Below are 15596 nucleotides of genomic sequence, written 5' to 3'. Positions count from 1 at the left end.
GTGTTCAGTTTTGGCTGGTTCTGCAAGAAGAGGTGCCAAACGCTTTCCAACTCTCTTGAATTAAGTGGGATGGCTGTCCCACGTGCCTCAGATCTGCTCCAAACTGGCTGCAAGCAGCTGATACTTATCACAGGCATACAAGGGCAGGAGCACAGTTGTTGCACCCAAGGAAGTCACTGTCTGACACTTCTTCTGGTCAAAGTGAGATCATTAACAGGGCTGGATAATTACACGCCTATTAAGAGAAACAGTCATTATGCTTGAATAAGGGAGGAGAATGCTGCTAGCAAACCTCACTAAAGCAGTCCTCTGCAAATGCCAAGATGGAACCTGTGGCAAAACACAGGAAACAGAGGTGGGACAGATCCTTTCTTGGTGACAACTGGTGGGGATGACTGGAAACGCATCACATGAGAACTAAGAACCTATTTTATCAAGCAGCACTGCAGGAATGAGGTAATACCATCCTGGGAAGCATTGCTCTGCAGCAGCTCAGCCCTTCTGGATGGGTATCCCAGCTGTACTGAGAGGGCACTGCTGTAATTCCAGCACTTGATCTGGCAGCCAGAGAACAGATGTGGGGAATGAAGCAGAATTAAGTTCTCACTACCTTTCAGCTATGAGCCAAATAACAAGCTGTGTTCTCTCCACAACCTATTTCAGTGAAGAATCATGACCAAGAGGAATTTAGACACTACTTTCTAAAGGAAGGGTATGAAACCAGAGAATTTAGCCTTGAAGGAGGAAAGGAGAGAGGAACTGATTTCCCTTTTCTCTATGGGCATGTTCAGGACCTGACAATGCTGGCAAGAAGATAGACATCCTGCAAACCCCAAACATCTTGGACAGTCATTAATAGCTTCATTAACATAATTACGTGCCACTAAGTCTCTAGGAACACTAAAAGGAATAATAAGCCATGCTTACCCAGGCTTGGGGAGAAGAGAACATTGTTTTTCTAAGGGATAAAAAAATACCTAAGAATCGACACATCAACTTTTTAATAAGAGGACAAAGACTTCCACAGGGAAATTAGTGTCATGGAAAAGGGATAGTTCCTCATCTGGGAGATGGGAATATCATGGGCTTTGTGTTCATAACTGGGGGAGAGACCTTTAGCCCTTTTACTTGTCCTTTCTCTGGGGATGGGTACACTGTGGGACATTCTTTCACCTAATCAGGAGGAGAAAATAAAAAGGAGGGAAAACCAGAAATCTAAGGATTAAAAGGACAACATAACTTGGCATAAGGGAACCCAGTGTCAGCAACAGTTGTCAATGAGGGCTGCCAAGGTCAGCTAGAACTGCCTAATGCCCTTCATATTTGTGCATGAACTAGAATGTCACATTTTCAGCACAAGACATAAAAACCTCCCTTCTCAATCCAGGCAGATAAAAATAAACAGCCACTTGCAAAATATGAATGCCTATGAAGAAGTGGAAAGGCATGGAAAACCTTCTGCTCCCTTCCTGGTCTAGGAGAAACACAGCTGGGCCACAACTAGAAATAGCTGGGTCAGTGAGAACTCCTCAGGAAAGAGGAGGGAATAGGAAGAAGTGTTGCTCCCTGGAGGCCAGGAGAGCTGCAAGGCACAGTAAATCCATCACACATCCATGGTTTTGTCAGATTAGATCAGCATTGGCACCTTCTCCATCTATGAAAGCCAGGACCAGAGCTCCTGGAGTGAGCTGGTCTTTTAATATTATTTCTTCTTACCCTCTTCTTCCACAGTAGCAGCATTTTTCTTATTGCATAACTGATTTAAAGGGTCTGGGGGGGAGACAAATCTGTAACAGATCCTGGCTGTGTCTCTGTGATCTCCCTCTCATTTCCCTAATGGCTCTATTGTAATTAGATTTGCAAAACCAGCAAAAGGTCTCATTTTGAATGGCAACAGCTGTTGACATCAAGATTACATTGAATAACTTACTGGTTTAATTTTAGCTGCTAAACAATAAGAGCCTCTTGTTGAAGATTATTTCACTGGCTGATGTTTTCTCTTTTTCCCATTGCTGCCTCTTCCTCTCCTTGTATGCTGGACACTGAATTGCCCCATGGAAAAGGCAGCTGTAACTTACATAGCCTGTGCAAAACTATAGGTGTGCATGTGACCATTGTTTTGTTGTACAAAACAAGTTCTTAATTTTGGCTCAGATCCATGTGCTGTATTATTCCAAGTGTAACAAATTCCAAGTGTAACAAATAATTCAGTGCACTTTAACAGGACTTCAGAAATTGATGTACAGGAGCCTGAGACTGAGCAAAGTCTGGTTTCAAACTCTGTGCATCAGTCCCTGTAGGGAAAGGAGAGCAGTAACACTTTTGTCTCACAGTAGTACTGCAGGCTTAGTTCACCAATACCAAGTAGAAGAGATTCTGTCAAGGAGCAAGTACTAAAAAACAGTCATTTTACAGGCCTAAAACTAAGTGAAAGGGCAGCATTTGCTACAAACCAGTGTAGAAGGAAAGCTGAGAGCATTGCTGTGGAAAGTTCTTCTCTGTGCTCTTCAAAAGGGTTTTTTTGTGATAAACTTCTGGGCGTTCATGACTAAAACCTGAGAGACTGAAAATCAAAGGTTAAATTCCTACTGCACACTGTCTTTTCAGGAGTGGGACAAATGCTTTACTAAACCAAACTAGCTGTAAAGCACCCTGTGCTAGGAGCAGTGCATGGATTGGAGGGCTCCCTGCAGAGCTGGCACTCACCCCTGGGTGCAGTTGGGATGACACGGATGGCACTCCCGATCCTCATCGGCGTACTTGAAAATGAAGCTGTTGGCCCCCTGCAAGCCATCAGGGCATTTTTCCACACAATTTGGACCATCCTTAAAATGGAAACACTTTGTGCAGTGGTCAGGTCCCTGGAGAGAATGGAAGAAAGAAATGTAGAGCATTCAAGTTACTCTGTCCTTTCCTGCTGCACTAGGGTTGCCATTGGCACACACTCAGCAACACCTGCAGCAGCTTCTCTTCCCTAGGAACTGGGAATTACCTGCATGGCTCCAGCCTCTGTTAGGGAGCAGCAGACACATAAATCCTGCTGCTTTTGGCCATCTGGCCACTTCTGTAGAGTGCCAGACTAAATACCAGCTTCTAGATGGGCTTCTTAATATTATTGGTGGGCTTAACACAGTGAAGTCGGTGCCCACTTGAATGCTGAGAAACTTTCTGTTACACTATTCAGTACTGAAGCAGCTTTGCAAAGCCTTCAGTGGGATGTCCTGCCTCTGCACCCCAAAACTATTTCCCACAAGCATTCTGCACATGGCATCTGGTCACAGCAACAAGGAAAGAATACAAGGTTCTTCATTCTACAAGATAAATGACTACAAGGTCTCCTTAATACACATGAAGATCAAATTGTTAAGACCAACAAACCAAGATTCCTGGGCAATGTAAAAGTAAAATTCTAAAGCTGTGATAAGCCAGTTTATAACTAAATCAGGTTGAGCATTGGCCTAGGATTTTATGTCAATATACCCTGCTACAAATCCAGATTTCCCTGATGGGCTGAACACTTGTAACATTTGCTACTTGCCTTATGGCTGTATGGCAGAAAACCATAGTATTGTAAGAAAAATTATGATGCCTTCCTTTTTTCCATTCAGTAAGTAAGTCACAGAAATAAGGAAATAAATCACAGGCTATATTTTCTCAATTATGAAGAGCCTAAAATACAACTCCTCATTTCCAGTATACTTGTGACTTTTAATCTTGGTAATACACAGCAAACTAGAAGAAAGAGACAATTTCTATCTCCCAAATGAGGAGTAATCTTTGAAAGAAAAGTTACTGGCCATTATTAAGGTGAGAAAGAGTTAACCATCATTTAGGATGCATGAAAAATGCTATCTATCAAAAGAACTTAAAGGCTATCTAAGTACAAAAAAAACCCCAGCATATTGTTCAAACTGAGGGACTGAGACAAATTCCAGCACTTTTTTTTTGGCAAGGGGGGTGGTGTATAAAGAATGAAAATAGGGATAAAAGAGGGCACTTAAATCCCAACTGCATGCTGTCAGTCTGTAAAAATTGCATGCACCTGAACCACTAAAGCATTAAGACAACTTAAGAAATAAAAGGAAAACCTTCAGAAACACTTTCTTAAGGAGGCAGATCCAAGGCAGACCCCAGCACCAATTTAGCACGAGCAGAATTCCTTCCCTACAAGCAGAATATGTGAGTCTTCTGCTTTTGTTTCACTGATTTTTTTTCCCTTCAGCACATTTTTACCCTAAACCATAACAAACCAAGCAAACCAAACCCCACAAACACGACAGGCTGTGTCCTTACCGGCCCGTAGCAGGTGATCATATTTTCCTCCATCTTCTCACACTGGGGATCACACTCCACGCACACAGAGCCGTTTGCAAACTCTCGGAATTCCCTGAGGAAATATTTTGCAGGCAGGTTAGGAGAAATCTGACTCCAAGGCAAAACTGAGCTCACCTGGCTGGGTCTTCACCTGATGGAATTGATCTCAGGAGCACTGAGGCCAGCAGCCTGTCATGGCCACCACCTCATCCACAGGCATCTGAAGCAGAGACACCTTCTTCACCAACATAAAATGTGGGAATTTATAAAGTCAGAGCTGCTGGCATGTTCCCATTGTCATAACCATGTAGTGAGACAGATGCTGGAAAATGAAAGCTCAAGACACATTTCTAGCAGTCCCATCCTGTTGGTGATTTGTACAGAGCCCTTGGCTGGCAATACAAAACTATAGTGGGGGCCTTCCTCTCATTCAGAAATACAGACTTCATTAACAGGACAAAACTGTTGGTTTCTTGATTTTCACCTACAGGACTGTGGCTCAGATTCATGAAGCCACTTGCCACATGTGAGCACTGATAGCAGAGCTGCCCTTGTTGCAGGTAGGTCTCTACGAACACATGTTTTAAAGCCTGTTCTCCAAAAGGCTCAATGTTTTCAGCAATAATTCTAGACTGAATTCCCAATCTATAAACTGTCAAAACACATCCTTTTACTCATTTATTTCATGTATCCACAAGAAACTACCACTTTTTATTAACCACTTTTAAGGGGAGGGGGGGAAGGTAGGTTGAATTTCTTCCTTCAAATATTTCAGCTGCCAGTTTCCCCTCACCACAAACCTGCAGCACTCTCCCAACACAATACATCCCACATTGTTCTAGGCCAAGATGAATTCACATCTGAGCAAGTTCTTTCTCCTCCACTAAAGACAGACTGAATCTTTGTGGTGGGCTCAGAGTGGACCAGGCCAAGCTTTGCAGGGGGATCCCATCTTGCTGCATTAACCAATTTCAATATTTGCATTAACCAGTTACACATGTGCTGCACACTCATTTCAGGGGGCTCCAGAAGCATCCAGGTCAAGGTTCTGAGCTCAGGTGATCACTGCTCATTTCATTCCTCTACAGCCATTAGGATCTGCTGAGGACATCAGGATGGAGCTGGGGAAAACCTCACTTGAGCTCACCCTTCCCTGGCTCTGGGAGTGGATTTCCTCTGCTGAGGACTACAAGAGATGTCCAATACAGCTTGACTCCACCCTGAAGAACTGTAGCTGCCCTACAGCATCAACATGCAGAGCTCTCCCACAAACAAAAAGTTCTCCCCCAGCCCAGGTTATAAATATTTTCACATATTTAGGACAGAACTGAGCCTGTGGAAAGTGTCAGTGCCATTCACTGATGGACAGAGAACAGAACATACTGATTGAGTCTCATCATGCTCTCACTGTGACAGGCTCCATGGCAGCAAAAGACACCAAGGAGGGACCAACTTATTCCAGTACATTGACAACACAACTGGGGTCTGCAACTCTCCTTATTGGGGCGTGAAGGGGGAGGAGAGAAGCTTTTAAGTACATAAAACTGTGCTCTGACAAAGAATTTTTTGCAAGCCTTCTCCAGATAGAAGAGTTGAGAAGATTTTCATGCATTTGTGGGAGTTCATTTGCTCAGTTCAGCTTTATTTTTCTGTCATAAGGCAGATTCAACCACCTTGTGCTGTGGAGGTATTCCCCCAGTATAAGCAGCAATAGAAAAAGGGGCAAGAACTCCTACTGGTTTTTAAATTTATATTTGTGTGTACAATTACACAGTGCATTATGAAAAAGAGAGTGAGTTTTTCTACTTTGGGGTCCTTATTCAGAGAATTTCTTTATCAGGTGGCTGAATCCAACTCACCTGAAAGAATATAATTGTATGGTTCTGAAAAAGAGTATCAAGTAGAGAAAATGAGGGGTTTTTGGAAATTTTTCACCTAAATCAAACTGCTTATGTTACCAGCAATACAAAAGGTGCAAGGTGATGATGCTGCATGAGAATTTTAGTCAGTGGAATACCAGGGAAAGCATTCCACATAAGTTCAGATTTAGAAATCCTTAAATCTTACCCCATGACATGTTTCACCCCAAATCAGTAATACTGGCAGGGGAGCCAGAAGCTGATTAATGCAAACCCCAGATGACTTGCTCATTGAAATCCTCAGCAATGCTAATTAGCAGCTTTGGGGAGAACCCAAGGGCAGTGTCTTACCCGTCGTAGAGGTTGCAGGAGTCGATGCAGGTCCTGCCCCGGATGAAGCGCTTGCAGGACAGGCACTGGTCTGGCCCTGGCCCCCAGCAGCCATCACTGGAGCACAGCTCGTTGCACACCATGCCATCAGCAGCTGCAGAGACAGGGGTGCTGTCAGGAATGCACACAGCCCCCCCAAACCCAGGGCAAAACACCCCGGGGCATCCCACGCGCTCCGAAACGTCACCGGGGCGTCCCCACTGCCCAGGAGCAGGTGAGACACGAAATTCACTTTGGTCACAAATCCACTGCACAGTTAGGTGAAGTGTGCTGTTTGCAGTTGTTCAACTTGTTTAATTAATTTACTGTACTTGTAAAACACCTGTATTAATTTACTAAAAACCTAATTAATTTACTATACTCGTAAAAAACCCGTAACTTACAAAACTACCTAAAACAAAATAAAAAGAATGTAAACTTCCAAACTAGAGGAAGATAAGAAGAGACACAGAGACCTTGAAAGAAGAAACAAACCAAAACTGAAACTACATTACAAGAAGCAAACCAAAACTGAAACTACAAGAAACAATCAAAGAGCTTTCTCTGTACAAGGACTGATAGGAACAAATTGTAATGTGAAATTACTAAATAGATATAAAATAATATAAATGAAATATAAATTTATATTGTATTTCTATACAAATATATAGAGTATATTTATATATTATATAAATATTTACATAATAGATTAATTCATAATAATGCATGTATATCTAATGACATATCTATAATTTATTTTATATTTATATATAGAATATTATACTATCCATTATATTTTATGTAAAATAATAAAAATTAAATAGAAATTATATAATATAAATATAAACCTATTGTGAAACTTAACACATAGACAACAAATTAAGAGACAAAAAAAAGAAACTAGACTCCCAGAGAGTGCACTTGTTCTTTAAAGAACTATCCCTGCATGCACCCAGCACTAAATAAAAATACACACCTACTTCACAACGTGTACAAGTTTTTTATATAGTTTTTTCCACAAATCATAGGACAGAAAAAACCAAATCACCATTGTGCCACAACACAAATACATAGAGCACTCAGCTGGAATATTGTACACACTCCTGCTCTGCTCCCTTCAGAAAAAACTGAGCAGGAAAAAGATTTAAGAGAGTGCTCCAAGGATGATCAAAACCAGAGAAGAGCTTCTAAACCAGGAGTAAGCAGAGAGGTAGGGGAGAAAGGACATGATTAAAGCTGCTAAAATCCTGAATGGCAAGGAAGAGGTGAGTAAGCATGAAACAATTGTTCACTGCTGCTTCCCAGTCCCTCGTGGGCATTCAAAGAGACAGGAATCCAATAGGGCTAAAATCTGAGATTTTTCTTCATAGAAAGTAAAGATCAGCCTGTAAAATTCCCTGACACATGACATGATAAATGGCAAAAATTTAAAGGATTCAAAAAATCAACTGAATCCACTAAACTTCTATTAAACTAAAATATCAAATGCTACCTATGAATTGAGGACTCCCTGAAATAAAACTTATGGACAGTGGGGAAATAACTGAAGGAAAGACACCATTAATTGTGATTTTAAAATTGTTTACAGCAAAAGTACCTGAAGAGCCAAAGAGCCTCTTAAAATTATATTAAAACCCTCAAGCCCACATGAAAATACACAATAAACTAGGGGTTAGAGGGAAAGTTTGTTTCAAACAGTGTAAGTCTGTATTTTTATTTTATATAAATCATTCCCTATGTAAATATCTAGATGATGAGACAGATGGAGAAAATGAGCAAAGAGCAAAAGGAACATATTATCTCTCCAGCATCTGAAGGAAATCTGGGTGCACTTTCAACCTAACCCTGGCACATGAAAGGACAGAAATTATTTGAATTTATTTTTGCACAATGCAATGTTTTACACAGATGGATTACACTCTGGACTGTGTAAATTAAACCCAGCAAGGACCTGAACTATCAGAGATGGCAACAATACAGACACTTGTTTGCTTTTCAAACCATTGGAAACAGCTTAAGAGGAATAATAAATGAAAAGGAGGTGCACTGCTTGAGTTCTACCACCATCTCCAATACTTCCTTGCTCAATACACCACAAATAACCTCAAGCATGAGAAGTCTGAACATGTTTTATAAAGGCTGGGATTTAGATTTTTTCTTTCTATATCACATATAATTTTTAATGCTGACATCCAAAAGGTACTCAGAAGTATCTTTTTGGATTTTCTTTTGCCTCAAAGCTCAAATCAGGAACAGGTACAAGTTATTTCATTTAGGAGTCATTGCAGGTGCTCAGTATGCTTTAAAGTGTATTAATTATCACAGATTTCAGCACAGCAAGAGGGACTCAGGGGGCCATTTCAGAGAGATGCTTTGTCCTCCTTCCCTGAGCTCTGCTGCTGCAGCCAAAGGAGCCAGACCAGCACAGCCAGGAGGAGCAGAGACACAAAATTCAGCTTCCTTTTACTGTCCTCACCTGACTTCCTTTTAAGCATATTAACATTTTTATATTAACTATCAGATGTCAGTAGTTCCACTATGCTGCCACTGCCTGAACCTGCAGATAAAAACAAAAAGAAAAACCACAAAGCCAGAAATTCTTCTAGTTACAATTAAACAAACTTTTTTATATAGTTTGATATGGTTTTCGTTTTCTAATCAATCAGTCATTTTAAATCTTTGTCATGCAACAAAGAAAAACTTAACCTGGTTTGGAGAGCCCTTCATTTCACATTTTTAATTTTAAGAATATTGCTAGCTTTTCTGATTTTGTTTTTCCACACTCATTACAGAAAGGCAGTTCCCTGTTTGCTTTCTCACCTTCTTTGTGACTTGAAATTGTGATTTACTACTAGTGATTTCCTTTCTTTTCATTCTTGTCCCCCTTCAAACTACTCTGGGATCAGAATTTATTTGCACAGACAGAGTATTTCACTAAAATATCTGCCCAAATAACAAGGGATATTATTACAAGATAGCTCCAAAAATACAGTGAGTAACTGTATACAAATAAAAAGAGAGTTTTTCAATAAAGAAAATCATGATTACCCCATTGAAATGTAGCCAACACAGTGCCTGTAGTCTTATGAAAAAAGCAACAGAAACAAAAAGATTATGATTTCCTCCTGAAATGTTTTCATAAAAGAATCTTGGCAAGGAGGGAGTGGTTGTTTTGACAACTTATAAAAACTCATTTCTCTCGCCTTTCTCTTCTTTAATTGTGGGGATGGCTAAAGAAACATCTCAATTTCTGACACATTATTTGGCAATTCCATGGGCTGAGCATGTTCTGCAGCTCCAGCACATCACATGGCCTTACGTGTAAAGAAATAACAATAAAGTTCTTGACAGAAACTGAATTTTGTCAGGAGTTTTAGAAGAAGGACTCATGCCTTATTAATGGGGCCACACAGGTTAGAAGCAGAGAGTTTGAATGTTTTTCCCCAACCTAAATAGAACACAAGAAAATTAGCTACTATAAAAAGAAAAATTATTTTTATTTGGCTATATGCTTCTGGGCCTGATCCAAAGCTCCATAAACTGAATAGGAAAACTCCTGCAGACTTCAATTAGCTTTACATCATGCCTGATAATGAATGTAATCATTTATTCAAGTTGTTAATTGCTGGCTAGATTGATATAATTCATAATAATCACATCTCTAACAACCTTTGCCTAGAAGGGTTTCACCTTACACTGCAGGTGTCACTAAAGCTGAGGGAATTGCTCAAGTAACTTTGGATAAAAGAACATTTTTTTCCTGCATTTATTTTGTGTGCACTCATATTTCACATGACTCACCTCTGACTGTTCCAGAAAAAAAAAAAAAAAACCAAAAAAAAAAAAAAAAAACAACCCAAAAAAACCCAAAAACATGCAGGAAAAAAAGGCAAACATGCTGGGAAAAAAGGCAGACTTTTCACTTCAGCATGGAGCCAAGGTAAAATCTCCCTACCCTTTTCTTGGTGGTTTGCTCCATTCCCTGTGCACATGAGCTTGGATGCTGATATTCCCTCACACAGATGTGCAAAGAGAGGAAACCACTGTTCCTGTTGGGATTGCATTGCCCTCCAATTGGAGAGAAAAAGCCACTGTTCCTGTTAGGACTGCACTGCCTCCCAGATGGAGCCACTTGACCCTGGCCTGTGTTCATTGTCCATTTAATGAACACAGGTCAGAGTCCATTTTTAAAACCAGCCCCTTGATACTGGAGCTTGCTTTGTGACTGTTTAAAAAGGAAACAAATGAAATATGCTTTCCTCTTGAAGATTTCCACAGTGTTAAATCTCTTAAAATGTCTTTAGGAGTGTTTTTCTTCCTGGAAAATGGTAAGTGTCTATTATAACAAATCCTCACCAAGCTAGAGGGGAAATGAAGTCTGCATTTTCTCTTTGTGTGCAAATGTAGTGACAAGATATTGCATGTGAGAGGAAGATGTGACAGCACATCCCAGTTTCCATTTGCTCTGGAAGCCCATCTTTCAGTAGCTGTGGCAGCTTCAAAGGGATTCAAACTGAGTGATCCCAGGAAAGGGCAAAGAGGTTTTTGACAAAGAAGCCCTGACAACTAATGCAAGATTATGTTCCAAACTGCTGTGTTCAGTTGTTGTGTCCCAAAGCTCTCAAAAAAGTGAAACAACTGGGACACTGCTCCATGAAGGGAAAAAAGCACCTTACAAAACTCACCTGAATGATTTCCCATTGTCTCATAACATGTGGGGGTTACAGAAACCTGAAACAAAGAGGAATCATTCCTGTATGAGGCCTGTGCTCCACCTTATTAGTGCTTAGTTTCTTTTTATATTAAATGTCTGGGAATGAAGGAAAGTTGATTGTTCTTTCATTAAATGCTGCATGAAAATCAGACAGCTAGAGCCAATCTGATGTAAGAAAACAGCAGAGCACCAAGACCATGGTTTTTCTCCCATAGTAAGCAGTTTTTCATCTGGTAGAGAGGAAACCTGTGCTATCCAGGAGGTTCACAAGTTCATCTATCTCCTGGCTAGGTGGGACCTAGTCAGATCTGGGAATGTAACCTTAGTGACTCTTTCATGGTCAAAAAAAACCTTGAGCTTCTTCCTTTTTCTGTCCTGTCAGCCCAAAAATTGCATATGGGAGATCTCAGAAGAGCTAATTCTTTCTTCATGCCATACAAAACACAGTTGTTAGAGAGCACAAGTGCAGAACTCTGTGGTTCCTCACCACATGATGCTGTTACACTGCAGGGGAAAGCAAAAAGCAGTGCCACAGTCCTGGGCAGATGTGCCATCCTTCTTGGCAGCACCTCTATTTTCCAATAAACACTCTATTTATAGCTGGCTTTCTATGTAGGGGCAGAAAAAAACCCTACACACTCAGGCACAGCCACAGTAGAAACTGTCTGCAGGGACAGCAAGCAGCGTTTTCTTCAATTTCAGTGTTTTAACTTGTATGTAAAGAAATAGCCTAATAAAATAATAATGAAAATGCCACACAACCAAAACCATGTGGAGATCAACCAAACAAGACTTTGTACTTCCTGTGGCTCTCCCATGGTAGGAGAGATTAGAAAAGGAACTGAGCAGCACAGACAAAGCTCCAGCTGAATTTCACCTAACACTGAGGGTACATTTACACTATAGTGATGAGCACAGCCATTCATTCTCTCAAAACAGAGCAGAACAGCACTTCTAAGGGAGGGGAGAGGAAAAAAAGAAATTAAATCCCTCAAAAAATAACAAATAAAACCACCCTCAAACCAGCAGAAAGAAAGAACTTAAGTGCAAGTCAAAAATACGACCACAGCTTGAGAAAACCCAAAGCAAACATTTTTGGCAGGTCAGAGCACAAAAACCCAGCAATATCACTTAAACATAAAGCAATTTAATGAATCTCCTCTCCTGCAAGCAGTCTAACAGATGCTTCAAATGAACTCCTTTGCTGCTACAATATGTCTGTATTGATGCAATTTGCTGCCTGATTTCTATATAAACAAGTTATTTTATCTGCTACAGAGCTTTCTTTGGCTTTTCAGTGCTATGATCTCAGCCTAGGTACTGGCATGTAAGCTTTCCTGAAGTAGTATTTTTTATCAGATAAGTCAAATATGAAAAAGAACAACTTGGTGACCTAAACCAGTCCCAAAATCACCATTCTGGATTAAGATAGGGCCACTTGGGGGGGGGGGGGGGGAAGCAGAAGATGCTAATCCCAACTCTGTCACAGACATATTTTATGGAAAGTCCTTTCATTAGGAAATCTCCCAGCTTTTCAGGAGAAAAGGATAAAAATCCTTTTCTCCAGAGAAGCTGGGAAGTTTCAGCTTCTCCATGTCTTGCTGCTTTGGAATGTGATTTGGAGAATTGTTTACCCAGCATGTGAAATTGTTTTTACTTGATGACCAACAACAGCCACCTGTGTCAAGGCTGTGAACAGTCACAAGATTTTATTATCATTCCTTTTCTTTCCTTTCTAGCTTTCTGATGAAATCTTTCTTCTATTCTTTTAGTATAGTTTTAATATATCATTTTCTTTTAATATAATATCTATAATGAAATAAATCAACCTTCTGAAACATGGCATCAAGATACTCATCTCTCACCTCGTCCTGAGACCCTTGCAAACACCACCACACCACTCCATAAGGAAAGGGCTGTAAAGTCATGAACATTCCAGTGACAGCCTTTGGAATTCATATTTGTGAAACTGGAACATTCACATCATGTTAAGGAAGCAGTGAATTCTCTCTGTTCCCTTTCCTTTGTCTACACCTTAAAAAAAAATCATTTTCCTGCTCAGACTGGGCCAAATGCCTGGATGCTGCAAGTGAGGAAAGCTCCCCTGATGCCCAAGGAGCTGCAGAAGCCCACAGGTGAGCTGGTGGCAGTGAGCAGCAGGTACTTACTGCAGTTCTCTGCCTTTTTGTTCCTGTGGATCACTGTCTTTTGGCTGGGGGTGCTGAACAGGCTGGTCCAGTTGACAGTGTGGTAGTAGCACAAATTGCTGTTGTCTGTGATGTAGATGTTGCCAGCACTGATTTGCTTCAAGGACTGGAACTGCAGGGAAGTGATGCCTTGTTGCTTTAGGATGAGCAAGGAAAGGCCACTGGGATGAGAACAAAAGTGAGAGAAAATAGGAATTAACTTCAGAGGGCACAGTTTGTTCTATCTGGTAGGGAATTGCCAACTGGAATTCGTTCCAAGTGTCGAGATGATCCTCCTGGAAAAACTGAGAATTGTTCAGAAAACTTTTACTTTGTGGTAATGTTTTATGAGTCAACATCCAGTTCCATTGGCTAGGAAATGATGAGTCCTGTCAGGAGTGAGATACCACAAGCTCTGATGCTCATAGCACTAGGCCAAGTAAGCCAGCAGAAGTCCTCAACCAGTTTCATTTCATCCATTAACAGATTTTGTTGCGATAATGTGGTGATAGGAAATCTGAATATAATTCAGGTTTTTCTTTCAACGGCATTAATAGTTTGAACAGCATTAATACTATTAATACACCACATTAATACTAAACCACCCTATGACAGTTTATATGCTAAGGAAAATATATTAAAACATCTTCTGTCAGGCATCAAATTAATGCCATTTCAAGTTATACAGGAAGAAGTTGTTATTTTCATGGATTTTTTTTTTCTAGCTCACTCGCTACATTTCATTTTTCTTTGGTTGTAAGATGTGGTTATCGCCTTTGTTCATCAAAGGAACAGTAAATGATTGTCTGCACAACATGAAAATGACTGCACATATTTTATGACTGAAGATTAGTGAAGACAATATCCAGTTTCTGGGCATCCTTTAAGTTATTGTATTTTAATGATGATAATTGTTTTCCAGCTGTTCCAAATAAAAATTGCTGCCTTGGAACAGAATGCAGGGCTGTAATTCAACCTCAAGGTTTCACTGCTGTTCATATTCTGCTCAGGTTGTTTAAGATGCCAGCAGAATCCCATGTCTGATTTACTCCCTCTCCTAAGTGGGGATCCAGAGGTTGCTGTATAAATTACTCAGGTACCTCCTTGGGCTTCCCCCAGCATTTCTTCTGTTCAAACCAATTTCTCCATCCGAGTTTCCACACAGAAACATGAAACATCTCTGGTAAAAATGGCACTACAGAGCTCATGAACTCCTCACCTGCAAGGTGCCTCAGTGATTTCAGTGTTCTTCCACCTTTTACCTCTTCTTAAAACCACTTTGTTGTTTGGGCATATAAGCCTGCACACCTAATCAAAACCATATAAACTCCTAATAATGAGGCTAAGTTCTATTCATTCCTTTTAAACTATGGTTCTTCACAAGGTATTTTAAACAATAAATGTAAGTTCCAGTCAATGTGATAATAACTACAGCCATGAAACCGAGAATGTGTTTTTAAATAATTATGTTGAGAAGGTATTACCCATTACAAACAACTGATTAGCAAAGATACTGATAATGAACACCTTGGTAACAGAGGAAAAAAATGTATCAATTTACAATGTCCTTCCCAAGGGATGTTGCATTCTCTGCTACTGAACAAAGAATCAGAGAAAGCCAATAAAAAAATTATTCCACCAACAGAGAAGTACCTTACCTATAGAGAGCTCTCCCACCAATGGTAACCAAGTTAGAAAACACCCTGAAGTCTGTCATATTCTCAGGCCAAGACTGTATGTTCAAATACCCTGAAGGAGGAAAAAGCAAACATGTGAACACAAATTATTTCAGCCACGCGTGACTTAGGACAGGCTTAGCCTAGAAAGGAAGGACAGTGCCAGCTTGAGGAAAAGAAATAAATAAGGAAAGCTGCAGTCTCTCAGGCTGCTCACCACCATATCCTTCAAAAAAAAAAAAGAAGGAAAATTGTCCTAATTGCCAAGGTGAGAACTTGGAAAGTCCTCAGGATGTGTTGTGCTGCACAGACCTCCAGAGAGGACAGCTCCCCATGCCCTTGCCTCAGCACTGGGCTGAAATGCAGTACATAGAGTTAAGTAATTACAGGGGTAATTCCTCTTCAGCAGCATGGCTGAGACTGTCCATTATTGTGTTTAGGAATGGCAAATAATATTCCCCCAGATGCCAGATTATCC

General features: G+C 40.4%; 1 protein-coding gene across 2 annotated transcripts in view; it reads right to left on the bottom strand.

Annotated features, from left to right (window-relative positions):
• Positions 1–15596, bottom strand: part of ERBB4 (erb-b2 receptor tyrosine kinase 4) — a 590650-nt gene that overhangs the window by 139619 nt on the left and 435435 nt on the right. For both annotated transcript variants that reach the window (XM_054515325.1, XM_036387293.2), the window contains exons 11-15: positions 15101–15191; positions 13425–13624; positions 6525–6657; positions 4294–4387; positions 2707–2861 (exon numbers count right to left, since the gene is read on the bottom strand). In XM_054515325.1, the coding sequence (XP_054371300.1) occupies positions 2707–2861; positions 4294–4387; positions 6525–6657; positions 13425–13624; positions 15101–15191 (673 nt within the window). The remainder of the gene's footprint in view (positions 1–2706; positions 2862–4293; positions 4388–6524; positions 6658–13424; positions 13625–15100; positions 15192–15596) is intronic.

This window comes from Molothrus ater, chromosome 7 (assembly GCF_012460135.2).
Source record: "Molothrus ater isolate BHLD 08-10-18 breed brown headed cowbird chromosome 7, BPBGC_Mater_1.1, whole genome shotgun sequence".
In the NCBI taxonomy this organism is placed as follows: domain Eukaryota; kingdom Metazoa; phylum Chordata; class Aves; order Passeriformes; family Icteridae; genus Molothrus; species Molothrus ater.
This window is presented reverse-complemented; position numbering and strand designations above follow the sequence as displayed.